Source organism: Piliocolobus tephrosceles, chromosome 7 (genome assembly GCF_002776525.5).
Source record: "Piliocolobus tephrosceles isolate RC106 chromosome 7, ASM277652v3, whole genome shotgun sequence".
Classification (NCBI taxonomy): Eukaryota; Metazoa; Chordata; class Mammalia; order Primates; family Cercopithecidae; genus Piliocolobus; species Piliocolobus tephrosceles.
In genome coordinates, this window is record NC_045440.1 from 8,006,609 (window position 1) to 8,033,399 (window position 26,791).

General features: G+C 38.7%; 1 protein-coding gene across 1 annotated transcript in view; it reads left to right on the forward strand.

Annotated features, from left to right (window-relative positions):
- Positions 1–26,791, forward strand: part of CSMD1 (CUB and Sushi multiple domains 1) — a 2,063,566-nt gene that overhangs the window by 1,622,297 nt on the left and 414,478 nt on the right. The window contains exons 19-21 of the mRNA XM_026453909.1: positions 17,441–17,557; positions 19,539–19,754; positions 26,029–26,217. Coding sequence (XP_026309694.1) covers positions 17,441–17,557; positions 19,539–19,754; positions 26,029–26,217 — 522 coding nt within the window. The remainder of the gene's footprint in view (positions 1–17,440; positions 17,558–19,538; positions 19,755–26,028; positions 26,218–26,791) is intronic.

Here is a 26,791-nt window from a genome sequence, read left to right on the forward strand (position 1 = left end):
TACGTCCAGATGTCACACTTCCTCTCAGTCTACACTGCGTGTCTTAGTTCCCTTGTACTGAATCTGTAGCGGAGCCTTCTCCTGGGAGTTCTCATTCTGAGCACAGAAGCTCTCAGGAGACCTTGGGCGGCTTTTTATGGTAACAGCCACTCCTCTTGCCCTACACAAATCTTCTCTTGGGAATCTCAAGACAAATAACATTCCTGATTATTTTGTGTTATTGTATTGCTCCACTTTATACTATGCAGTGTGTAGTTATAATAACAGTAGGGAAATATGTTCCTTGTAATCATTTGTAAAAAAACTTGGGGTGTTTTGCCTTTGGCCATGAATATAACCCCATGATAACATTGTTTCTATGGAAAATAGCATTCCAAGAAACCTTGTTTCTATGAAAAAAAAGTTCTAAGAAACATTGTTTCTATGGAAAACAGTATTCCAAAAAACATTGTTTCTATGGAAAAAGCAAAAGTACGTCGTTCACATCTTCAGTACTTTTCATAGACAAAAGTATTTCCTTTCAAACATGATACATACATTCATTAAACACCTTGACTTCTTTAAAATGAGCACCCAAAATAACAGGGTTTATGGTATCTTTCTGCTTAGCTGCAGTTCACTCAAAATCTTTGAACTTTGTCACCAAAGCACGAACCCACACAGGAACTGGCAAGGTGGCAGAGACCACAAAGTGCAGGTGGACAGCCCAGAGCGGCTGGAGCCCTCTCAGGAAGTGTGGGAAGTGTGTGAACCAGCTGGAACCAGTGGAAATGCTGCACTCTGGGCAGGAATAGGTGGGGGTCGAGTTCGGGGTCTGTGGGGTCACAGGAGCAGGCTCAGAAAGAAGTGAAGCCGGACATGAGTCACTGGCCAAGCAATGCAGGGGTGAGCCCCCCAGATGAAGGTGCTTTTTGCTAAGTTTCTGAATAAAGATGCGAAAGGGCTCCTTTTTTGTGCAGATGAGCTGAGGCATTTTTCTTTCCTTCTATTGGTTATAATGCTAATACATCAACTCTGTTTGCCTAGGGAATATGGTGTAAGCACCAAGGTAATTTAGACATTGTATTGACATCATTTTGCCACTTCCCAATCTTAAGTGACCTAAAAATTACTATTGCAGCAGGAAAGACTGTAAGAATTTAGACAGTTCTAAAATGTGCATTCTTAATTCCTCTTATATTTCACGACAATCACAGACAGTGGCAGAAATTACCTAGTGCTTTTTTCATTCCTCTCATATATGAATCTGCAACATGGATTATGGGTACCCAGCCCTGGCACTTCCCCACAGGTGAATTCTGTGGCCAACTGTTTCTTATTCAAGCAGATGAAAGAAGTGAAAACCTGTGAACAATAGTTACGCCTAAATTTTTCTGGAAAGACATGTCTCATCATTTTCATTTTTTTATATTAAACTTTAAACTGTAAAATAAATATTTAACAATAAACTCTAAAATAATATATTGCTTTCATAAATATACAGATAACCATCATATAAGTGAATTTGCCTATAGAAAACACGATAGTTAATGGTAAACTATTATAAAAAGTCCCTTGAAAGTCAAGAACAGGATAAACTCCTTGGTTTTAGAACTATTGTGTACCATTGCTCAGAAGATCCTAACAAATGCAAAAAATATGAAAATGATATGAATTATAAATATTATAAAGAGAAGATAGCTGACTTTTAGCAATAATCAGTTCAGTAAGTGGCTGCATTCAGGATTACATGTCAATAGATTTCCGCATAGGATATAACTTATTAGAAATACAATAAAAACATGTAGGGTAAAAGAAAAACACAAAAAATTATCCAGGAATAATATATCTAGCAAGAAATGTAAAGGCCTATATACATACATACATATATATACATATATACAATACATATGCATTCATAGATATGTACATATGTGCATATATATGTATATGCCTTAACATTTCTATTTATATATTTAATTACAAAATTCATATGAAATTTATTAAATATATGTTTACAATTAAATATATAAATGAAAATGTAATATCATAGGTATTCTTTTGTATTCAGTTATGAACTTCATATACATATGCATTCCATATGAAATACATATGAAGAATACCTTAATAAATGGAAATGCATACTATGTTTTAGAAGAGAAGAACCGAATTTAAATGTACAAATTTTCTACAAGTTTTAAAGTCAATAAAATCTAATTAAAATAAGTTGGGATTTTAATAGCAATTTACAAATATTTAAAAATTAATTTGGAAGAGAAATGCCCCAAATGGATAAGAAATATATTTGTAAGAATAATAAGGGGCCGGGCGCGGTGGCTCAAGCCTGTAATCGTAGCACTTTGGGAGGCCGAGGCGGGCGGATCACAAGGTCAGGAGATCGAGACCATCCTGGCTAACACGGTGAAACCCCGTCTCTACTAAAAATACAAGAAAATTAGCCGGGCGAGGTGGCGGCGCCTGTAGTCCCAGCTACTCGGGAGGCTGAGGCAGAAGAATGGCGTCAACCTGGGGGGGCGGAGCTTGCAGTGAGCCGCGATCCTGCCACTGCACTCCAGCCTGGGGCACAGAGCAAGACTCCGTCTCAAAAAAAAAAAAAGAATAATAAGGAAGGACTGTCCCATGTTATATCAGTGCATATGAAAAACTAATGATAAACCAAACAATGTGGAATTGGTATGGAAATACATAAATATATTAGTGCAGTAGCATAGGGATTCTAGTAACAGATCTTTGTACAGAAACTTAATTTATAATAAAATTATTCCATTTTGTAGAAAAGGAATATCCTATTAATACACAATGTTGCTCAAATTGGATACCTGATTTGGTTTTAAAATGTTTAAAAATGTATACAAAATAAGTTACACATTGATTCAAGATATAAAGATACAAAACTTAAAATTATGTGAAAATATAGAATATCTCTCAGACAACCATTTTTAAAAGATGTCTATATATTTATTTATTTGTACGGGTATAAGTCTGTAGCTCAGTGCGTTTCCCACAGTAAACATGTCTCTGTCAGCTCAAGACCGTGTAGGTCACTAAATGAACTTTTCCAGGACTCCACACTTCCCTTTCACAACCTCTTCCAGTCGCTGCCTCCCAGGGTTGAACCTTAATTGTCTGGCACTAGTGGTTATGTAAATAAATGAAATTATCCAGGGAAGGTACTCTTTGTCCAGCAACTTTCCTCGAACCTTAAGTTTGTGGGGTCCATGCATATTACGGCACTTAGCTGTGTTTCGCTGCTTCTCATCCTCTAATATTATTGCATAAACATATCAGCATTTTTTTTTTCATTATACTGTTTGCTGCCACTTCATTTGTTCTGAGCACATTTTTGTATATTTATTGGACATTGATGTATCATCTCTTATAAAGCATCTGTTTCTTTGCTTCCATTTCTATTGGGTCACATACTTTTTATCTTACTGAATTATAGGTGTGTAAATATTTAGCTACAGTTTCTTTGATCTATGCATTATAAATCTTTTATTCTGGAGTTGTTCTTCTCCTTCTCTTATTGGTATCTTCTTGATGAACAGAAGTTTTTAATTTTAAAATAGTCCCATGTTTCACTGTTGTCATTTGTGCATGTTTCAGAAGGCTTGCCTCCACTCAGAGTAATGAAGATGTTCTGTTGTTTTCCACTAAAAACTTTAAACATTTTAACAGCTTTATCGAGGTATGTCTGAAATGCAGTAAACTGCATATGTTGAATGTGTACAATTTGATGTGATTTGAGATACATACGTACATCTATGAAACCATCACCATGATCAATAACTTGTTCATCACCCCTAAAAGTAAAAAGTTATCTTTATCTTTTAAATTTATAACTTCAATCCACCAAAAAATGCGTGGTAAGGAATGACGTCGCGTCCAGATCCACTTTTTCTCCAATGTGGCTGTCCGGATGAACTGGCGTCACTGGTATTTGAGATTCTCTTTCTCCTCTCAACGCTCTGCTGACTTTGTCACAGGGGAAGTGGCCATACCTGTGAGCATGATGTTTTCTTTGTCATTTGGTTTTGTGTTTTTTTTTTTTTTGTTTTTTTGTTTTTTTTTTTTTAAATCTTAGTTTTTAAATCTTGGGAAAACTTCTAAAGAAATCCAAAAACAGTAAATGAAAAAACATTGATCAATGTTGCTATATGCAAACTAAAAATTATTCTATTAAAAATGTAAAAAGGTAAAAGAAAGGGTCAAACAACCAGAAATACTTGCATTCTCCATGTGATATACACATGAAATAATCATATTCTGCAACTGGAAGAAAGGAGAAAAGCAACACTAATAAGCTAACAGATCTTTGAGAAAAAGAACCATGCAGATACATTTTATCTCTTTCTCTCTATATATAAATATAGACATATATAATGCTAATAATTATATATTATTTATATATTATATAGTTGTGTATTATATATTTACATATATTTATAACTTTAGTTATTAGTTATTACAATAACCCTAACCCAATAAACTTTAAAAAATATTCCAGTGCTGACTAGGAATCAGAAGAATGCAAATAAATCATAACTTTGCTTTCCTGCTGGAGTGCAGTGACAGGATCTCGGCTCAGTACAACCTCCACCTCCCAGGTTCAAGCGATTCTCCTGCCTCAGCCTCCCTAGTAGCTGGGATTACAGGCGCCTACCACCACGCCCAGCTAATTTTTGTATTTTTTAGGAGAGACAGGGTTTCGCCATGTTGGCCAGATTGGTCTGGAACTCCTGACCTCAGGTGATCCGCCTGCCTCGACCTCCCAAAGCGCTGGGATTACAGGTTTGAGCCACCACGCCCAGCCTGATACACTCTTCTTGAAGGAAAAAATAAGAAATGATAGAACAATGCATGTTGTGTATATGCATATACTGTATAGATACATGTAATTGCTGGTACACACAGTGTTGCATAGAAATTGACTGAAAATAGACATTCTAAAACCGTAATTCTCATGCTCACCTCTTCAGAGATAACTCGGCTGTAGCATGGGTGCAGTGAGACTTTTGATTTTTCACTCTACAGTTTTTGGTATTATTTGAATTTATATTAGTTTTATTTTTGTAATTAGAACTCTACTAATGAAAAATAAATAAACTACATGTGTCTGTAGGATTCTTAGTGTCAGAAAGATGATAACTCCTGGCTACTTATAATTTTGTAAAACTCAAGGATGTCATACAGACTATGTAAATATTTGTCATATTTTGGGGTTCTATATTAAAAATATTTGCAATAAGAATGATAACCCTTAAAATAATCAAGTCTTCTTCTTGTGAAACTGAACTTGAATCAGTTTGATATTTTGTTAAATTACTCATGCTAAATTTGCAATAGAATAAGTTAATCGTATCAATAATTTTACCTGAATGTTTACATGCCATGGAAGTGCATACGACTTTCTTGGATGATACTGTGCCTTTTTAATAATTTATTTTTGTTAATTTGGACTATAGACAAAAATAGAATTTTAAAATGGGATGTGTGTAACCTGCTGTCTTTTTTATTTTCATGTGGGGTAGATCTGTTGAACAAGTACCCACAAGGGACTTGTCAAATTGTTTTACTTGCAGACTGTTTAGTCATAGCTGTTAGGATTGAAAAGTTGTAGCACTCTGAATATAAGGTGATGGATGAAGGCAACTTGTTCATCATAGGACAGTCATTGAATTACCTAGGTTCTTGATCTGGTAATGAAAACTGACATACCCAAGTGAGAGACTTTGCCTGACTCATTTGAAATACGTAATTTTGATTTTAAGTGAGGTTTTTCTCAAAAGAAAACAACATGCTCACGTACCTGTGCATTCAAATATTATCCACAAATTATTCATTGAGCGTTGGTAACTGACTTTTCAAAATATTTCAGTACCTAACCAAGACTATTTTCTTTTCTTTTCTTTTTTTCTTTTCTTTTTTTCATTATGCATTAAGTTCTGGGATACACGTGCAGAACATGCAGGTTTGTTACATAGGTATACATGTGCCATGGTGGTTTGCTTCACCCATCAACCTGTCATCTACATTAGGTATTTCTCCTAATGCTGTCCCTCCTCTAGCCCTGCACTCCCTGAACAGGTCCCTCTGTGTGATGTTCCCCTTCCTGTGTCCATGTGTTCTCATTGTTCAACTCCCACTTATGAGTGAGAACATGTGGTTTTTGGTTTTGTGTTCCTGTGTTCCATTAGTTTGCTGACAATGATGGTTTCCAGCTTCATCCATGTCCCTGCAAAGGACATGAACTCATCCCTTTTTATGGCTGCATAGTATTCCGTGGTGTATATGTGCCACATTTTCTTTACCCACTGTATCATTGATGGACATTTGGGTTGGTTCCAAGTCCTTGCTATCGTGAACAGGGCTGCAATAAACATACATGTGCATATGTCTTTATACTAGAATTATTTATAATCCTTTGGGTATATACCCAGTAATGGGATTGCTGGATCAAATGGCATTTCTGGTTCTACATCCTTGAGGAACCGCCACACTGTCTTCTGCAATGGTTGAACTAATTTACGCTCCCATCAACAGGGTAAAAGTGTTCCTATTTCTCCACATCCTCTCCAGCATCTGTTGTTTCCTGACTTTTTAGTGATCACCATTCTAACTGGTGGTGTCTCATTGTGTTTTGGATTTGCATTTCTCTAATGACCAGTGATGATGAACTTTTTTCTTACGTTTGTTGGCTGCCTAAATGTCTTTTTTCAAGAAGTGTCTGTTCATATCCTTTGCCCACTTTCTGATGGGGTTGTTTTTTTCTTGTAAATTTGTTTAAATTCCTTGTAGATTCTGGATATTAGCCCTTTGTCAGATTGATAGATTGAAAAAATTTTCTCCCATTCTGTAGGTTGCCTGTTCACTCTGATGATAGTTTCTTTTGCCGTGCAGGAGCTCTTTAGTTTAAATAGATCCCATTTGCAATTTTGGCTTTTGTTGCCATTGTTTTTTGCTGTTTTAGTCATGAAGTCTTCGCCCATGCCTATGTCCTGAATTGTATTGCCTAGGTTTTCTTCTAGGGTTTTTATGGTTTTAGGTCTTATGTTTAAGTCTTTAATCCATCTTGAGTTAATTTTTGTATAAGGTTTAAGAAAGGGATCCAGTTTTGGTTTTCTGCATATGGCTAGCCAGTTTTCCCAACAACATTTATTAAATAGGGAATCCTTTCCCCATTGCTTGTTTTTATCAGTTTTGTCAAAGATTAGGTGGTTGTACATATATGGTGTTATTTCAGAGGCCTCTGTTCTGTTCCACCTTGGTCTATACATCTGTTTTGGTACTGGTACCATGCTGTTTTGGTTACTGTAGCCCTATAGTATAGTTCGAAGTCAGGTAGCATGATGCCTCCAGCTTAGTTCTTTTTGCTTAGGATTGTCTTGGCTATACGGGCTCTATTTTGGTTCCATATGAAATTTAAAGTAGTTTTTTCTAATTCTGTGAAGAAAGTCAATGGTAGTTGGATGGGGATAGTATTGAATCTCTAAATTACTTTGGGCAGTATAGCCATTTTCACGATACTGATTCTTCCTATCCATGAGCATGGAATGTTTTTCCATTTGTTTGTGTCTTCTCTTATTTTCTTGAGCAGTGGTTTGTAGTTCTCCTTGAAGAGGTCCTTCACACCCCTTGTAAGTTATATTCCCAAGCATTTTATTCTCTTTGTAGCAATTTTGAATGGGAGTTCACTCATGATTTGGCTCTCTGTTTGTCTATTATTGATATATAGGAATGCTTGTGATTTTTACGCATTGATTTTGTATCCTGAGACTTTGCTGAAGTTGCTTATCAGCATAAGGAGATTTTGAGCTGAGAAAATGGGATTTTCTAAATATACGATCATGTCATCTGCAAACAGAGACAATTTGACTTCCTCTCTTCCTATTTGAATACGCTTTCTTTCTTCCTCTTGCCTTATTACCCTGGCCAGAACTTCCAATACTATGTTGAATAGGAGTTGTGAGAGAGGGCATCCTTGTCTTTTGCCAGTTTTCAAAGGGAATGCTTCCAGATTTTGCCCATTCAGCATGATACTGGCCGTGGGTTTGTCATAACTAGCTAATTATTTTGAGATACCTTCCATCAATACCTAGTTTATGGAGAGTTTTAGCATGAAAAAGGGTTGAATTTTTTCAAAGGCCTTTTCTGCAATCATGTGGTTTTTGTCATTGGTTCTGTTTATGTGATGGATGACGTGTATTGATTTGTGTATGTTGAACCAGTCTTGCATCCCAGGGATGAATCTGACTTGATCATAGTGGATAAGTTTTGTAATATGCTGCTGGATTTGGTTTGCCAGTATTTTATCAAGGGTTTTCACATTGGTGTTCATCAGGGATATTGGCCTGAAATTTTCTTTTTTGTTGTTGTGCCTCTGCCAGGTTTTGATATCAGGATGATGCTGGCTTCATAAAATGAGTTAGGGAGGAGTCTCTCTTTTTTTATTATTTGGAATAGTTTCAGAAGGAATGGTACCAACTCCTCTTTGTACTTCTGGTAAAATTTGGCTGTGAATCCACCTGGTCCTGGCTTCTTTTGGTTGATAGGCTGTTATTTACTGCCTCAATTTGAGAACTTGTTTTTGGTCTATTCCGGGATTTGACTTCTTCCTGGTTTAGCCAAGACTTCTACTCTACCCAGCAGGTGACCTAGAAAATACAACTTCTCTACTGATGGTCTTGCTCTCTTCTTACCAACAACCAAACATATGCAATATTCAATCCCCTTCTTCATTCTTACATATTACATTATTTAAATCATTCCCAACCTCCAAGACCAGGTCACACTCAGTCTTGATTGCACCAGGCTATGATAGCACTGACTTTTCTGACCTCAGTTTCTGTTAATATTCAGCTCCAGAAAGAGAGAGAGAGAGAGAAAGAGATAGAATAACATGTATTTATAATTTATATCGAATATATCTTAGTCTTATATATTATACATACTTGATACAGTCTGTTCAGTGTGATTTTAAGCTCCCAGGGAGCAGTAACTGAGGAAAAATTCATGGAAAGTAGAGCTCTTGAGCTGGGGTTTCCGTTGTGGGTAGAATTTCCTGAAGTAGCTAGCATGTGAACAGGCATCCCAGGAAAAGGAAATGAGCAAAATTATCAGGAGTTGATAGGCACGGTACAGTCTAAGAATTCCTGGAGGTTTAGCAAAGTAGGGTCAATGGAAACTGAGTGGAGGAACAATAGGAAAGTGATTTAGGAGAAACAGAGTGGGAACAGACCAAAAATAGCCTACAGGTTTTGCAGTACAGGAATTGAGGTGCTATAGAGATGCCAGTTATATGGGTGGTATTTTCCATAGAAAATAAAAGTACACTCAGCTTATTCATTTTGTTTCTTTATTATCTACCAATATAAATGTATGTAAATTTGAGATTTCTACCTATCAAAGGAATCAATAGCATGACTATAATTTGTGGCACTGGAACACGTTTCAGAGTATAAAGAATTTATGGTAAAAATGTATTAATAAGCGTGGCGTGATGGCTCATGCCTGTAATCCTAGCACATTGGGAGACTGAAGTAGGGAGATTGCTGGGGCCCAAGAGTTCGAGGCCAGCCTGGGCAACATAGTAAAATGTCATCTCCATAAAAAATACAAAAAAATAGCTGGGGGTGTTGGCATGCCCCTGTAGTCCCAGCTGTTCAGGAGGCTGAGGCAGGGGGATTGCTTGAGCCCAGGAGGTCAAGGTTACAGTGAGCCAAGATCACACCACTATACTATAGCCTGGACAGTAGAGTAAGACTCTGTCTCCAAAAAAAAAGCTATTAAGAAATCTACAAATTTTGGATGATGTTAGAGTTTGATATGAGAGTTTTAGTCAGTCACGTTTGATAGTTTTCATCCAACCATAAGAATTGTTCTCGTTACTCGTTACCCTTTAAATCTTAAGCAATCTCTTAAAACCCCGTGGGTTTTTCTCGCAACAAAAGCTACATAAGTAGGATATTTAAACCTTTAAACATTCACAGCTCTCAGAAAAGAAAAAAAATAATTAATTATAATATTCTACATCAATGTGAAACACAGTGAACTCAGTGTCTGTCCTGGGTCCACAGCATCAGTTCAGTGTGTTTTTAATGTTATTCTTTCACACATTCAAATGTTAAAGAAATGAACATTGTGGTAAATTGTCCTTTAATTTTGTGAAAGACAAACGCAAAGAAAACTTTGAATTTTTTTTTATTAAATAAGTATTTTTGAAAACTGTTTACTCTCTCCCCAAGCATTTATTGGGAGCCTGCTGTATTTGCAATCACACAGAAGTTTAAAATCTATCAGCATATCAAAAGGAAAGACATTTTTAAAAATCACACAATGAAGTAAGTGCTTTATTAGACACAAGAAAACTGGTTGAGGATAAAGAAGTGGGCAAAAAAATAGTTCCAATTCGGGATATTAAAAGCTTGGAGGCAATTTTGGAGATACATCTTTGAGATGGAGGTTGAGAGGAAGGGACATATTTCAGTGCGAAGAAATGGTTATAAACTGAGGTGCAGAGAGAGAAAAAAAAGAGTCCTGGAGGATTGAGGGGTGTGAATTAATCACTGAAGTTCGATGATGATCAAATGCCTTGAGTGCTGTCTATGGACATAGTCAGAGATTCGTGCTGCAGTGTCCTGCGATCCCACTGTGAGGACCAGGGTTTTTCTAAGAGTGAGGTGGGGGATGTCAATCAGGATTGGAATCTCTCCTGTGCAACTGGACTGCCCTAATTTACTCCCCTCCTTCCTATTGGGAGATTCTGCACAAGATTCCTTTTGGTAGAATGTTTCTATTATAAATACGTATGTGAACGACATATTTATTCATAAAAATATATTTAATATATTTATTCATATATATAAATAAATTCAGTGACTTCTGTAGGGCATGGAGAGTCTATGAATATTATTGAAGTGAAAAGTAATTCATTAAGCCTGGCTTCAAATAGAACTGTGTTTGTGGTTTCAGGAGAAGAAGAAAATGATGGAAAAAGAGAGAAAAGATGGAAACAGATCAGGCCCAAGGCTGTGCTTTCGCAGGTTGATCTCTTTGAGGAAGAGGCAGATATGCAGAGGCTAGGCGATTGAGGAGACCAAAATGACCTGAGACACACCAGTTGAAGAAAGTCAAGGTGGGGAGTAGATAGAAGTGTCACTAGGAGGATACAGGAGTTTAGGAGAGAGAGATGACTCCAAGGTGACATCCCGAGAAACCTAGCAAGCAGTTGGAAATTCAACATATTTGGAGAACGAGGTCAGTTTTTAACATGTACATGTAGAAGCTGTCAGGTTTCAAGTTACGGCTGGCACGGTGGAGGTGAATGTCACCGTCCAGGGAGCTAGAAGTTTACAATCACCGGCTCCTCTTTTTCCCACCACCCTGTCTAACATGGAGATCACCGTTGCCTGTGAAATTGTCTGCGTGCTTCAACTGCCACCTTCCTCCCATCCATAAGCTTGTTGAATTCAGTTTCTTAGTTCCAGTCAACAATAACTGACTCTGCAAACTTCCGTTGATTACAAGACTTTGGCAGGGTCAGGGGAAGTGATGGGGCGAAGGGGGCGGTAGGAAGTGCAGAATCCGACAGAGGGCTATGTGCTTTGCCGTGAACATCAGCAGGAAGCAGCAGGAATGAGTTGGCAGGGAAACCTCAGCAGACAACCTGTCTCAGGGCAGCCTGCTAACAAGGGGTTGCTTCTGATCTTCTGCATTTCCTCCAACCTTGTATCACTTACTCCATAGTCACCATCCTGGGAGTGGACATTTGCCAGGATGTGCATTCATCACTTCGTTGATTCACCAGCATGTCCATCATACTCTAATCACCTAGACTTCCTTTGAGTTTAGAAAACAAGTTAATATTCTTGTTCTTGGAATAAATCAGACCTAGTTATCTGGATTTATTTGTTTATTTATTTATGTATTTATTTATTTATTTTGACAGGGTCTAGCTCTCTCGCCCAGGCTGGAGTGAGTGGCGCAATCTCGGCTCACTGCAAGTTCCACCTCCTAGGTTCATGCCATTCTCCTGCCTCAGCCTCCCATGTAGCTGGGACTACAGGCGCCCGCCACCGCGCCTGGCTAATTTTTTGTATTTTTTTTTTTAGTAGAGACAGGGTTTCACTGCATTGGCCAGGATGGTCTCGAACTCTTGACCTCATGATCCACCCGCCTCGGCCTCCCAAAGTACTGGGATTGCAGGCGTGAGCCACCGCACCCGGCTGTTATCTGGATTTTTAAAACTAAGTTATTTGCCTTCCCCATTGGAATGTAAACATTGGAAAAACAGGGACTTAATCTGTCTTATTCATTGTTCTGTGCCCAGTAGCATCAAAGAGTGTTTGGAAAACAGTAGTATGTTTCTTAATAAGTAACTCTAAATGCAGGATTGGATGGATGAATGAATAAAAGCAGAGGACAAAAGATAGAACTTGAAAAACGGGTGGATGGGTCAGGTGCAGTGGCTCATGCCTGTAATCCCAGCACTTTGGGAGACCGAGGCAGGGCAGGTAGATCACTTGAAGTCAGGAGATCGAGACTAGCCTGGTCAACAGGGTGAAACCCTGTCTCTACTAAAAATACAAAAAATTAGCTGGCCGTGGTGGCACATGCCAGCTACTGGGGAGGCTGAGGCAGGAGAATTGCTTGAACCCAGGAGGCAGAGGTTGCAGTGAGCCAAGATCTCATCACTGCATTCCAGCCTGGGCAAAGAAGCGAACCTCGGTCTAAAAAAAAAAAAAAAGAAAAAAGAAAAAAAAACAGTTGGATGCTTTATTTCAACTCAGTCAGGAAAATATCACAACATAGGTCTCCTCTTTTGTTCTTCAATGATTTCTGCATATCTTAGTCCTCCTTCCAAAAGATTTCTGATGTAACATACCTGCATCCTTGATGTTGGGTAGGTTACATAAATAGTAAAGTAAAACTCAAGAAATTGTAGCATTAAGGATAGCAACAGTAAAATGTTACTGTGTCTTTTACAGCTACTCAGAAAAGGATCTACCATGCATGAAGAAACAGATTAATGTAATTCAAATTATGGGCAGCTATATTTGTAGCTCTGCTAAGGGAATGTAGGCATGTCTACATATGAATATAGCCATAACCTGTATAGACACTAAAATGTAATTCAAGTATTTTATTTTATTCTCTCCTCTCCTCACTTCAATTTTAGGTGAGAATACCAATTCAATTCTGCATACATCAAATTTCCTTTTCCTGAAAAATGTTATAGGATTTGTGGACAGAATTACTTTTATGTAAAGTCTTCATGATATGTGAAATGGACTACATTGTGTTTGCACCCATATAAATCTAAATGAGCCTGACAGCAGCTGTATCTCTAACTTTCTGTCTCACTTTGCACCTAATGGCAGCATGACAGGGCTGGTTAGTGATTTCCAGGTTCCATGAGATATGGTGGGAAAACATCAGCACATTTCCTCCCAGATTTTTCCCCAATAGATGAACAAGTAATTTTTCTTGATGATATGAAGACAGAGGATAAAATAAAGATTGATTGTTTTAATGCTGTTAAATGTAGTTGGATATGAATTAATTTTATCAGTTTATTTTACATATGCAGATTTTGGGATACAGACCACTGACAAGTAGCTTCGGATATAAGATGTCTCAGTTTTACTTAAAATGTTTTAAATTCATTATGGTGAATGTTTTCATAAAAATCTGAGAAGTTATTGCATCAATTCACACCAATCCAATCACAGACCAGTGAAAAGTGACCAATCCAAAGCTTCTGAATTCAGGACTCCTCCGTCCTCTGCTGGTTTTCTTCCCACTACATGGTGCGCTGGTGTCAGTTTCCTCTGTGGAAGCTTATGTCTACATTCACTGCACCACTGATCTCATGTAGCTGTGGTCTCCCTTCTACCCCTTGCTCAACCCTCTTTCATGGACTCCAGACCTGTGCATCCAGTTGCAATGTCAACCATTCCACACACAAGCCCAGCAGACACGGAGCTTCAATATCCAAAGCTGAATGCCTGCCTTACTCTTATAACCTGATTCTCTCAATGTCTCGAGTCTCCCCCTGTAGTTATTTCACACTCAGATTAAGTCCTCACAATCAACCCCAGCTCCTCCTTTTTTTTAATCGTAATGCCCACCTCCCATTCAGGAGAAAGTCCCACTGGCTCTGCCTTCAGGACACAGCCAGGTTCAGACCATGTCTTGCCATCTTGCTGCCAATGCCCTGGTTCGGGGTCCTTAGCGCCTTCCTCCCTCCACCCCTGAGTGTTCTCTCAGCACAGCCTCAGGAGCAGGGCTAAACCCCAGGTAGGTCATGAGGTCACGTCCTTTTCTAGGCAGGGCCATCCAGTGCCCCATCATGTCACTGAAAGAAACCTCCAACTCTTCTGAGGACCGCCAGCCACAGAGGTGTCCTTTCTGCTCCCTACACCTGCAGCTCCACTGTAGCTTGAGCCCTGGTCCTAGCCACTTTCTCTACCTAAATTCTTCCCCAGGTGTTCAGTGTTTTCCTTGTCTCTCTCAAGTCCTTATCTATAGACCACTTCCTAAGTATGGCACCCCTGGCCACCCACAAGCCTTGGGCTATCCCATCCCTCTTTCTCGATTTTCTTCACAGTCATGTGTCATCTCCCAACATTGTACATCATCTGCCTTTTATGTTGTTACAGGTTTTATCCTGTCTTTTCCAACCAGAATGCATACTTTACAAGGGCAGATATTTTATCTCTCTTATTATTGATCATCCCTGATGCTGGGGACAGGGCCTGCTCTATAGCAGGTGCCAAATAACTATGTGTTGAATAATTTCAAGTGGGATGTATAATGTCTTCTTTCACAGTGGAATGTGGAGTCACTGCAATCTGAAGATGCAAACATTCCATAAAAAATTCTTAAAATATTCTAGAACCTATTTTAAAAATTTTCTCTTTTGCTGGTTTTTATATCACGCTTCCCATGAGGTTTACATATTAAAGGAGATGATTTGTTCCCTTAAGATGCTTGGTTAATGATGAGGCTTGTCACATCTTTCATAGATTATCTAATTCTTTTGTGAATATTTGTGGAGCAGGCTTTTATAAAACATAATTCAGAATGATCATACTAGTTGGAAGAAGTTACTCAGAATATCATTTACTTCATGATAGGTCATCCTACCTAGTTTAAGAAAGGAAGTATAAATACATACATGCACAGAATGGGGACATGTTTAAAAAAAAGCAAAAGAATCTTGTGACATGCATAGTAAATTGTGACACTGAGTGATGTTTTGCTTGTGAGACACTATTGTGAGCTCCTTACATGTATTCACTGCTTTCATTCTTCAGCAAGCAGGAATGAGCTGTGATTTCTGCCCCCTTTTACATATGAGGCTATGGAAACACAGAGGAGTAGAGAACCTTGCACGTATAAGTGGATGTATTAGTCAGTGTGCTGCAGAGAAACAGAACCAAAATTTGTTGAGGGAATTGGCTCATGTGGTTGGGAGGCCAAAAGTCCCAAGATCTGCCCTCTGCAAGCTAGACACCTGGAAAAGCCAGTGGCATAATTAAGGCTGAGACTGAAGACCTGGGAACAAGGGAGCTGAAGATGTATGTCCTGGGTCTGATGGTTCAAGAACCAGGAGCTCTGAAGTCAGGGTCATGAGAAGACGGATGTCCCAGCTCAGGAAAAGATAAATTTTTTCTTCACTCTGCCTTTTCTTTCTCTTTTCTTTCCTTCTTTCTTTCTTTCTTCCCTCCCTCCCCCCCCCCTCTCTTTCTCTCTCTCTCTCTCTATCTCCTTTCTTTTCTTTTCTTTCCTATTCTTTTCTTTTCTTTTCTTTTTTGATGGAGTTTCACTCTTGTTGTCCCAGGCTGGAGGACAAAGGCACGATCTCAGCTCACTGCAACCTCTACCTCCCGGGTTCAATTGATTTTCCTGCCTCAGCCTTCTGAGTAGCTGGAATTATAGACTCTCGCCACTATCCCTGGCTAATTTTTTTTATTTTTGGTAAAGATGGGGTTTTGCCATGCTGGCCAGGCTGGTCGTGAACTCCTGATCTCAGGTGATCCACCTGCCTCAGCCTTCCAAAGTGCTGGGATTACAGGTGTGAGCTACCGTGCCCAGCCTTTTCTCTGCCTTTTTATTCGGTTTAAGCCCTCAGCAGATTGAATGATGCCAGTTCACACTGGTGAATGCAAATCTTCACTCAGTCCACTGCTTCAAATGCTAATCTCTCCTAGCAGTATCCTCACAGACATGCCCAGCCTCTTACCAGCTATCTGGGCAGCCCTTAGCCCAGTCATGCTGGCACATATCCTTCACCACCACAGTGGAGGTGCTGCAGTGAGGGTGGGCAGCCAGGTCTCGAGATCTGAGCTGGTGGCATCCATAGGCCTCACAACTGCAGGTGGACAGGTTCCAGGAGAAGGGCAAGACTCGGAGCACTTGGTGATTCGCAAGACATGTGGCTGTTTGTTTGCAGAGCATGAGTAGCAATTGCCTTTCCTGCTTCTACCCTCTGGCTCTGGTGACTCCATTTCCTTTTATTCTTTTTCAGTCCAGTGCTTCCATTCAGAGGATAGTTTGAGAGGTCTTAAGATATGAAATAAAAGGAGCAAGTTGGTAGGAACATGTCAATATTCTCCTCTTGATATTTGTAAAATTAGGGTATGTGGAGTCTATTCAAAATGTTAAATTATTGATGGCTTAAGAATTGAATTCCTGTTAGCAACTCTCAGTAGGTAATGTTTTGATCAGTGTCTATCAGTAGGTACCATTTTAATCATTTAGTATCTATTACACACTGTAAATTGTGTTCTGCAATGGCAATCATTGCAAACACCTATCCATGAGATGGATTTTATCATAATTTTTGTTTTCAAGATAGGAGAAATGTAAAGGATTGAGAGACTTACCAGAGATCACAGAGCTAGTGAGTAGCTGAGCCGGCATTTGAACTCATAACTTTCTGATATCAGAGTTGAGCACTTAAGCTCCCATATTCCGCTGACACCCTAATTGTTGCAACTTTCCCATTGAAATGATTACATAAAACTTTCTCTTCTTTTCTTCCAAAATGAGTGTCTGAAGCGAGTGTTTGAACATGGCATGGTTTGTTCAGGGGGTTTGAACTCATTGAAGTGCTGAAGAAGACCAGCAGCTCTCAGGAGTGCAAACCTGCACTATCTCTGCAGTTCTGAGGCTTGTGAATGCAGGTTCCCATTCTCCTGCCATGCTTTATTCTGTGTTATGTTGTCAAGGTTTTGTAGTGGTTAAGATGCTTACATATGAACCAGCATAATATAGTTGCAAGTAACATAAAGCTCAGGTTTTGCTTGGTTTTTCTTGGATATGACATTAGATCTGTTAAGCCTCCTGCAAATTCCATGCCATTTAAACCAGTATTTTGTTCTGGCAATCATTGTGAAACTTTAGTGCTACAGCCATCTCTCTTTATTATTTTAAGCCCTGTGTGGAGGCTACATCCATGGAAAGAGTGGAACAGTCCTTTCTCCTGGGTTTCCAGATTTTTATCCGAACTCTCTAAACTGCACGTGGACCATTGAAGTGTCTCATGGAAAAGGTAAGAATCTATCATAGGTCTCAAACGTAGCGACAAGTAAATGAGACAGAAACATGGGAACAAAACAAAAAACACATTACAGTGTAAACAAGTGAGATAACTACTTTTCTCATGGATGGTTCAAAACTTTGACTTATTATTTAATAAGATTTTGGAAGAAAAATAGTCTTTCAACTGTATAATAAAAACAGATTCCTTGTTTTGCTCTCTGTTTATCAGATAACCTGAATATATGCATGTGAATAAAAGCTTGAAATGTAGGTATCATGGTAAGGAATAAAGGCATCTATTCAATAAAATGTGACTATTAATTAAATAAAAGGAAATAAGCGATTGTCTAACTTCTAATTTCCATGATAAATCTGGGACAGTTTTTGTACTTTCCTTGTATTTTCTGTTTACCTGGTATCATCGCACATAATGAATAATTTATCTTCACATAATCCAGAGATGCCTCATGGAATAGATATTTCTATCCTCCATTATAGATAAGCATAGTGAAGACCAGGACATTTTGCATTTTGTGTAGGAAATGTAGATTAAAGTCACTAGGTTTAGGATTGTATCCTGACTCTTTTTTCTGTGACTGAACTTGTCATTTTTAAGAGTCTATTTGGGGCCAGGTGAAGTGGCTCATGCTTGTAATCCCAGCATTTTGGAAGACCAGGACAGGCGTATCACCTGAGTTCAGGAGTTCCAGACCAGACTAGCCAATATGGTGAAACCCTGTCTCTACTAAAAATACAAAAAAAAATTAGCCAGGCATCGTGGTACATCCCTGTAATCCCAGCTACTCCAGGGGCTGAGTCAGGAGAATGGCTTAAACACGGGAGGCAGAAGTTGCAGTGAGCTGAGATTGTGCCACTGCACTCCAGCCTGAGAGATAGAGCGAGACTCTATCTTAAAAAGTAAAATACAAAAGAGTCTGTTTGGAATTTCGATCACATAAGTATTATGTAGGCTTTGTCTTTTCACGTAGATTTGAACCCTACTTAATACTAAATGGCTACATTTTATTATGTATACTGTGTGACACTATGTGTGCTACTATGAATGATACGAAAGAATAAGTTGCTCTGAAGGAAACTAAGCATAAGGAAGACACAGATTATGAGTGACCGAAGTTTTATAATCATAAAAATACACATTTTTATTAGAAGGTATCTAGTCACAGTTAATTTTATTAATTTCACTAGAGGAATCCAGAGATAAGACTTTGTAGTTCTGGTTACTATGAGGTCATATGCTTTAGGGGCATCTAAAACTACATTTTTAAGGAAGTTTTTCCTCAGTTATACAGACCTCCAACTAAGATTTTTCTAAAGGACACTTGTTTAGTGTAAACTGAAAAATTGTCGGTCCTTTGTCCCTCTGGGACAAATACTGTCCCTAAGAACCTACTGACAATTTTTGAATGAAACCCATTGTAAACATTCTCACCTGTTTTTCTTAAATATTCATATCTATGCCAGTATCTACATCTATATCTGTATCTATATATAGCTACATCTGTAATCTCCTTATCTACCTCAGTATTCGTATCCACATCATATCTTCCTATTTACATCATATCTGTACTTATATGCACTTAAGTATTTATTTTTGTTGTCTATCCCCTCTGCTTTTTTTCATTTCTAAAGCCATCCTCTTTCCACCCATTTTCCTCTTGAACTTCAAAGCTAGACTTACATATTAAGAAAACATTTTAATATTTTGATTAAGACTTGGTGTGTCTAAGTCCAGAAAAAAATTTTCAGCAACTGTTACATCTCCTAACCTCTCTCTTTTTCTCTCTCTCCTCTATCTCTCTCTCATCTCTCTCTCATCTCTGTCTCTGTGGCTATTACTCTCTGGAATCTGTCTTCCCCTGTCATTTTCTCTTCCTCTCCATTTCTATCACCTCTGTCTCTGTCTCTCTCTGCCCGTCTCCCTCTCTGCCCTCCGTGTCTCTCTCTCTCTCTCTCTCTCCTTCGTTTCTCAGGAGTTCAGATGATCTTTCACACCTTTCATCTTGAGAGTTCCCACGACTATTTACTGATCACAGAGGATGGAAGTTTTTCCGAGCCCGTCGCCAGGCTCACTGGGTCTGTGTTACCTCATACGATCAAGGCGGGCTTGTTTGGAAACTTCACTGCCCAGCTTCGGTTTATATCGGACTTCTCCATTTCATACGAGGGCTTCAACATCACGTTTTCAGGTATGTTGGTTTTGTTTGCTGTTTCTCTCCTGTGGCAACAATACTGCTATTTCTCTTCGTGAGAATATGTGTGTGTGTGTGTGTGTAATGTGTGCATGAGTGTGTGTGTGTGCATGCGTGACTGCAGGCATGATTCCAACCGATGGGGTGCAGGAAGCTGAGCCTTCACAAAGCAGGGCACAAGTACAGTTATGTGGCATCCAGGAAATGCCACTTTGTGTTACACAATCTGTGAATTCTCATTTTTGAAAAATCTGTAAATGTCACTATCTTCTGCAAAGCCCTCTTACTCGATTCTCTTCACCAACTCTACAAGATCTCTAAGGAAAGTTGCCTCATTGGGAGGTGTCCTCAGGGTCAGTTGTCACCTGATTGCATTGGTTTCTACCCTTCAGTAGTTGCCAATATTTGCATTGACAACCACCTCTAGGATGAAAGAAGCACGTGGACACACACAGTTGAGGATGAGCTTATAGTTTCATATATTCATATGCAGTGACAAAAAATACTCCAAGTTAGGTAACATCATTATTTTTAATGATAATATATAGATAATATTTGCACAAGGTTTATATTACAGCAGAAATTATTTGTATGGGTTAGCTTGTGTAATTTGTACAGTTTATGACATAGATGCTAATTTTTTTTACAGATACAAAAAAAATTACCCTCACTTAAAAGCTAGTCAAGCATATGAGAGATAAACATGGTCATATAAACAAAAGATACTCAGTGAATGGGTCACACTCAAAACCTCTGCAATATCTTCATTTCCAATCCGCCCCTACCCTCTGCCAACAGAAGGGGCCCTGCTGCACTACAACTGCCAGTGGATGGGAACAATCACATTAACTTGCATTTGTGCATATGATGCTTTGGACAAAGAGAGTTTTCCTTCCTTATTCCTCATAGCCCAGATCAAATGTAATTTTCATAAGATGGTCCCTGGGTACCACAGTCACATGTAATTTATTCTACTTTTGAGATCTCAGAAATTCCTTATTAACTTTTGATGCCACTTATGAGATTACATGTTGCAATATTTGAGTATGTATCTTATCCCCCAGACTAAGACTAAAAATCTTGGTAGAAAGTTTGCTTGCCCCACTTTTATATAAGCTACAGCTCTACTGCTGTGTCTTACTCATAAGTAAGATGAGTTACTTGTAAGTAAGATGATTTTCCACTGTGCGGGGATTGACACCCCTAATCCTTGTATTATTCAAGGTCAACTGTACTTGAATAATACATGGGTTAGGGGTGTCAACCCCCGCACAGTGGAAAACCTGAGTATAACTCTTAACGCCCCCAAAACTTAACTACTAATAGGCTACTGTTGACCAAAGGCCTACAGTCAGTTAACACATAAATAAACTAGTATCTACATTTATTTTGTGCTTTCATGACATACCTAACATTTTACTAGTTTTTAAGATATGTCTTGATGGCACGGTTCATCTGCATGTGTTTTTAAGTTGTAGCAAATCTCCAAAAAGTTGCCAGTATGTTTATTGAAAACAATTCATGTTCCAATGGACTCAAGTTGTTCAAACCCACATTTTTCAAGAGCCAACTGTAAGAACAACTTCACGATTGCATACTAACTACTGCATGATGGGTAGCATTATGTAAAATAAAAGAGCATCTTCAAGGAAAATATTTCTTGGGGATTTCAAGATGCTCTGAACTATTTTCTCCTCCCTCTAATTCTACCTAGTTGCCATTTATCTTAATCTGACTTTGTTGATTTTTCTTGGTATTTCACTGCTCACGTGAAGCTTTCAAGACTGGCTCAGACCACTTGAATTCTTGGAAATTTGTTGTAATCAGCAGTAATCATGAAACGTGCCACTTTATATATCAAAGACTTAAATCTTTCCAACAGTAATTCCTAAATCCCTCTCTCTGTGCATTCTCCCCTGGTGTATCGCAAGTAGTATCACTATGAAAATATCACTTCCTCCTGTTCTTACTTTCATCATGATCCAAAATGAATTTAAATAGACTTCTCCAAAAAAAGAAAATGGCAGCGACACAAGTCTGTTGTTCACTTCTGCAGGTGTTTCTCAGGAGTGTACGCAAATTCTGTTCATTTTACTGCATCAGTTTCTTATTCCAGTGCCCTTAGCACAGAGCTGACAGTAACTCTTTTGATGACTACTGTCTTAGTCTGTTTGTGCCACTTGCCATAATAGAATACCTGATAGTAGGTAATTTTTAAATAATAGAAATTCGTTTCTCAGTTCTGGAAGCTGGGAAGTCCAAGATCAAGGTGCTGGCATCTGGGGTGAGCCTTCTTGCTGTGTCATCACGTGGCAGAGGATATAAGACCAAAAAGGGAGGATCGCCATGTCCCCATGTGGTAGAAGACCAGAAGTCCTTTTATAATGGCTTTAATCCATTAATGAGGGTGGATCCCTCGTAACATAAACATCCCCAAAAAGGGGATCAAATTTCCAGCACATGGGGTTTGGGTAACACTCTCAGACCATACAAATAACCAACAGTCAGAATGGAACTATACAGCTGACGTTCTCTATAAACTGCTTACACAAACAAGCAAGCCAACAACCAAATACTCTGTTACAGTCTGTAAACATTTAGAACAATTCATTTCAATATAACCAGTAGAAAATAATACCTAAAGCCTGCAGAAGAAATCAATTTCATCTAGACAGTTGCAGAAAGGTTTTTAAAAAATAAAAATAAAGGTTTTTTTTTAAAAAAAAACAAAACAAAACACTTTTGATTGCAAAGCCAACTTTAAGGTAAACAAGTTCCTTAGATATGTTAGAGGAGTAATTTCAATTGGAAGGATTTTCGCCTCGAAACTGGGCTGCACACAATTGCCAGTGACACTGATACTATGGAGTTTATTTTTTAAGTATACAAGTAACAAGCAACGTATTATACAAATGAAGCATTTACCCGTCCAGAGACTTTGTTGTTTATCATGAATGACATTCATATGCTTCTATATCTGCATTCTTTCCTGGTAATCGAGTTTATTTCTGCCTTTCTCAGAAGGCCTTATTAAGGCAGTATTTCCTGATTGTGTTTCCTAGTCAGTATTTCTGCAGATGTTAATGGTAATATTGTAGAAAAAGAGCCCCATATTCCAGTTGGTTAGCTAAATCTGCGCAATCCCCATTCTACGTAATGTTGTCTGCTACTGGTCCCTAACTGTGTGCACTTTCCCACCTGCTATGATGTGTCTACTTCTTGAGTGCTAACTTCTAGTGAATTAGCATCATTTCTCAGTCATTCTCTTCAAAAGGTTAAAACTTGGACAACTTTGTGCCTTTACATATGTGGTTTTCTCTTCATTCAAAAGCCTTGGTGGCAGGCATCTGTAGTCCCAGCTACTCGGGAGACTGAGGCAGGAGAATGGCATGAACCTGGGAGGCAGAGCTTGCAGTGAGCTGAGATGGTGCCACTGCAGCCTGGGCGACACAGCGAGACTTTGTTTTTTTTTTTTTCTTAAAAAAAAAAAAAAAAAAACCTTTTCTGCATCTTTCGTGAGGCAAAACTCCTCCTGTACAGGTCAGAGGGTGTCTCTGACATGCAGCCTTTCTTCTTTTCCCTAAGCAGAATTTGTTTTCTTCTATATAACATAGGAGAAAAACGTTTCCATGACAATGTTTTTACACCAAAATTATTTATTTCCCAAAATTACTTTTCTGTATTTGTCTTCTTCAGTGGTACCATGAATTTTCCAATGAGGATACTGTTTCTTCTTCTGTGGTTGAGTCATGATTACCTGGGACAGAGGAGAGTGTATTCATTCTTTAATTGCCTAGGTGGGTCTCTTTGACAGGCTGAGACTTGATTGTGAAGCAGCGAATGGACAGTCCAGCTAATTTGGGTGGGCTGTCAGCAGAAGGAGGTGCAACAGGAGGACCAGGCCACCAAATTTAGGATAAAGAAGAGGCGCACTGTGGCCAGACCCCTGAAACTGAGGGGAAAGTGGAAGGATGTGAAGTTAGTTATGGAGGGCACATAACATAAGTAACTTGGATGTTAATTGTGAATGTTGCATGAAACCATTGGATGGTTTTGAGGAGCTTGACACAATCTGACCTTTTTCAATGTTATTTGAAAGATAATGTGTGAGTCTCAACAAGAACATGTTATACAATCCCAGCAAGAGATGCCAGATGGAAGCTCAGACTACAGGAAGGATGCTAGGGTAGAGCTGACTTGATTGATAGGAAGTGAAGGGGTGGCATAAAATACAGAGTGGGGTCAAAGTTTTCAACCTGCATGAATGAGGATGCTATGCTTTGCATCAAAAACACTAAGAATAAAGCAGGTTTGGGAAGAAAACACAGACTTTTTCTCTTGCAGATATTGAGGGATGTATTCGAAAGCAATTGACAAGAGTCTTCAGTTCATATAACAGGATCATATTAAAGAAAAAGAAATACTGGAAAGCCATCAGCAGAGTTAATTTCAACACATGGGGCAGCAGAAGATCCAAATCAGCCAATTGAAAAGTTGGGTTCAGTGAGTTAGGAGGAGGGTGGCATCCCAGAAGCTAAGAAAGGAGAGCCTTTTAAGAAAGAAGAGAGCATTCAACTGTTTTAAAACCTACTTAGTAAGAGGAGGACTAAGAATTGACCATTGGTTTTTGCATCTGGTGGTCACTGTGACTTTGGTAAGATGTATTTGAGTGGAAGGCTGTGAAAGAAAACCTGAATAGATGAGATGAAGAGAGGCTTGGAAGGGAAGTTGGGAAAATGGAAGATACACCCAACACTTTGAAAAGTTTGTGCTAATGATAACCAGATAAATGATATAGTGGTTGGGTGACTGTGAAGTCCAGAGATTGGTGGTGTTAGTTTGTTTTGTTGGTTGGTTTGGTTGTTTACCTCATTCTTATGATTGAGGTATTTTTATCTTGATGGAAATAAGAGAACTGATGAGGAAAAGAAAAAGAATAAACTCAAAGAACAAAGTGTTTGAGTAGGTGAGAAGATGGAATTCTGAGGACAGTACACTTTCTTGGGTCAGATGAAGATGAACATGTACATAGTGTAAATATGCTTTGTATAGTAGTGATTAAGTGACAATTAATGTAAGAAAATCCTAACAAAGCCTAATCAAGATGGTTACAACTAACACACACCTTCTAACCTCGCGATATCATTTCAGGCTTTCTGTCGTTGTAAATATCTTTCAGAGGATATTGTATAAACTATGGAGTAAAAATATACACAAAGCAAAGAACCACAGGATCATGGTGTTTCTTTATATAAGATAATAGGTATAGCATATAATAATATCAAATTATTCTCCTATTTGGCAAGAGTTTTCAGTTGTTTTTAAAGAAATGACAGGAAGCGTATGGTTTGAATAGAGTGTACACAGTATATCCTTAGATAGAAGGAAAATGATAACAACAAGGTGTGAGATAGTGATTCTAGTACAAAATCTTGTCTCCTACTTTTCAATCTCGCACTGTTTCCAGATTGAAAATAAACAGAGGAAAATTCCACTATTCCTCACTGAGGTATATTCTAGAGGTGAAATCGGCTATGATAAGCTTTCCACAAACACAACCCTGTGCCTTTGCTTTTATGTTATGCTTCATGCCTTAGTTATCAAAAAGCGCCCTTGGGAGGGATACAGTAACCAATTTAAGCAATTAGAAATATCAGTGAAATTATTCCACACTCTAAAGTTGACAGTTTTGAAGTGAATTATCTCATTTTAATATGCTATTTGTCTGTTTGTCTTCAATTACTTAATAATTGTACACATTTATGGGGTGCATGTGATATTTTGATACATGAGTAGAATGTGTGACAAACATATCAAGATACTTAAGATACCCATCACCTCAAACATTTATTACTTCTTTGTGTTGGGAACATTTCAAATCTTGCCTTTGAGCTATTTTGAAATGTACACTTTATTATTACTCACGATGGTCACTGTCCTCTGCTATCAAGTATTAGAACATATTCCTTCTAACTGTATCCTTGTATCCATTGACCAACATCACTTTATCCTTCCCGCCATACACCCTCTTCCCAGCCTCTAGTAACTCTCATTCTTACTTGTCAATTAAAAAAAAAATACTAAGCCCCATGTCATTTGTCATTAGACAGTTCATAGTACAAGACAAAAAATGCACGTAACAGTTATAAGTGTTTGAGGAAAATATATGTGTAGACTTATTTTTTGTAATAACACCTTTCTACTCTTGCTATTTAATCATTGTGTATTTACCGAAATCCTCATGCATTTACTCTGTCTCTGCATGCCTCAGAGTACGACCTGGAGCCGTGTGATGATCCTGGAGTCCCTGCCTTCAGCCGAAGAATTGGTTTTCACTTTGGTGTGGGAGACTCTCTGACGTTTTCCTGCTTCCCGGGATATCGCTTAGAAGGTGCAACCAAGCTTACCTGCCTGGGTGGGGGCCGCCGTGTGTGGAGTGCACCTCTGCCAAGGTGTGTGGGTAGGTGGTCACACGCTTTCATTTCATTCATCCATGGGGGCAGGGCATAGCCCAGGCAAGAAGCCCAGGGTGGTCGGGACGGGGTGGGGGGTTGTTGGTAAGGAAGGAGGGGGTGAGAGTATGGGCCCCACTCTGCCAACCAGGGGAGAGGGGAGCTGCCTAACTGCGCTGGGCTTGAATGAGCTCATCTATAATGTAAGTCCCTTTCAGCTCTGAAATTTTATGATTGAACAAGAGTGAAACCAAAGCATGTGTCAAGCATATTTATGAAGGGAAATATATATATATATATGAGAGAGAGAGAGAGAGAAAATCTGGAGCAAAAGAAAACAATGAAAAAGAAAGAAGCCAAGCTATAATAACACAACCTCTGACAATTATATTGCTTTAAAAGCAGCACATGTCCCTTGATATGACGATGGTGACAATTTCGTTTTTGTTGTCAGTTGTACCCTTTGATTGGATGATGGTTGCACACTCCTGCTAAGTGGGCATGATAGGCATTTGAATGCTGAATTCGCTTTTTCAGTGTGTTCTGGAGGAATCCAAGAGATAATTCCAAAGAGTAACAGGA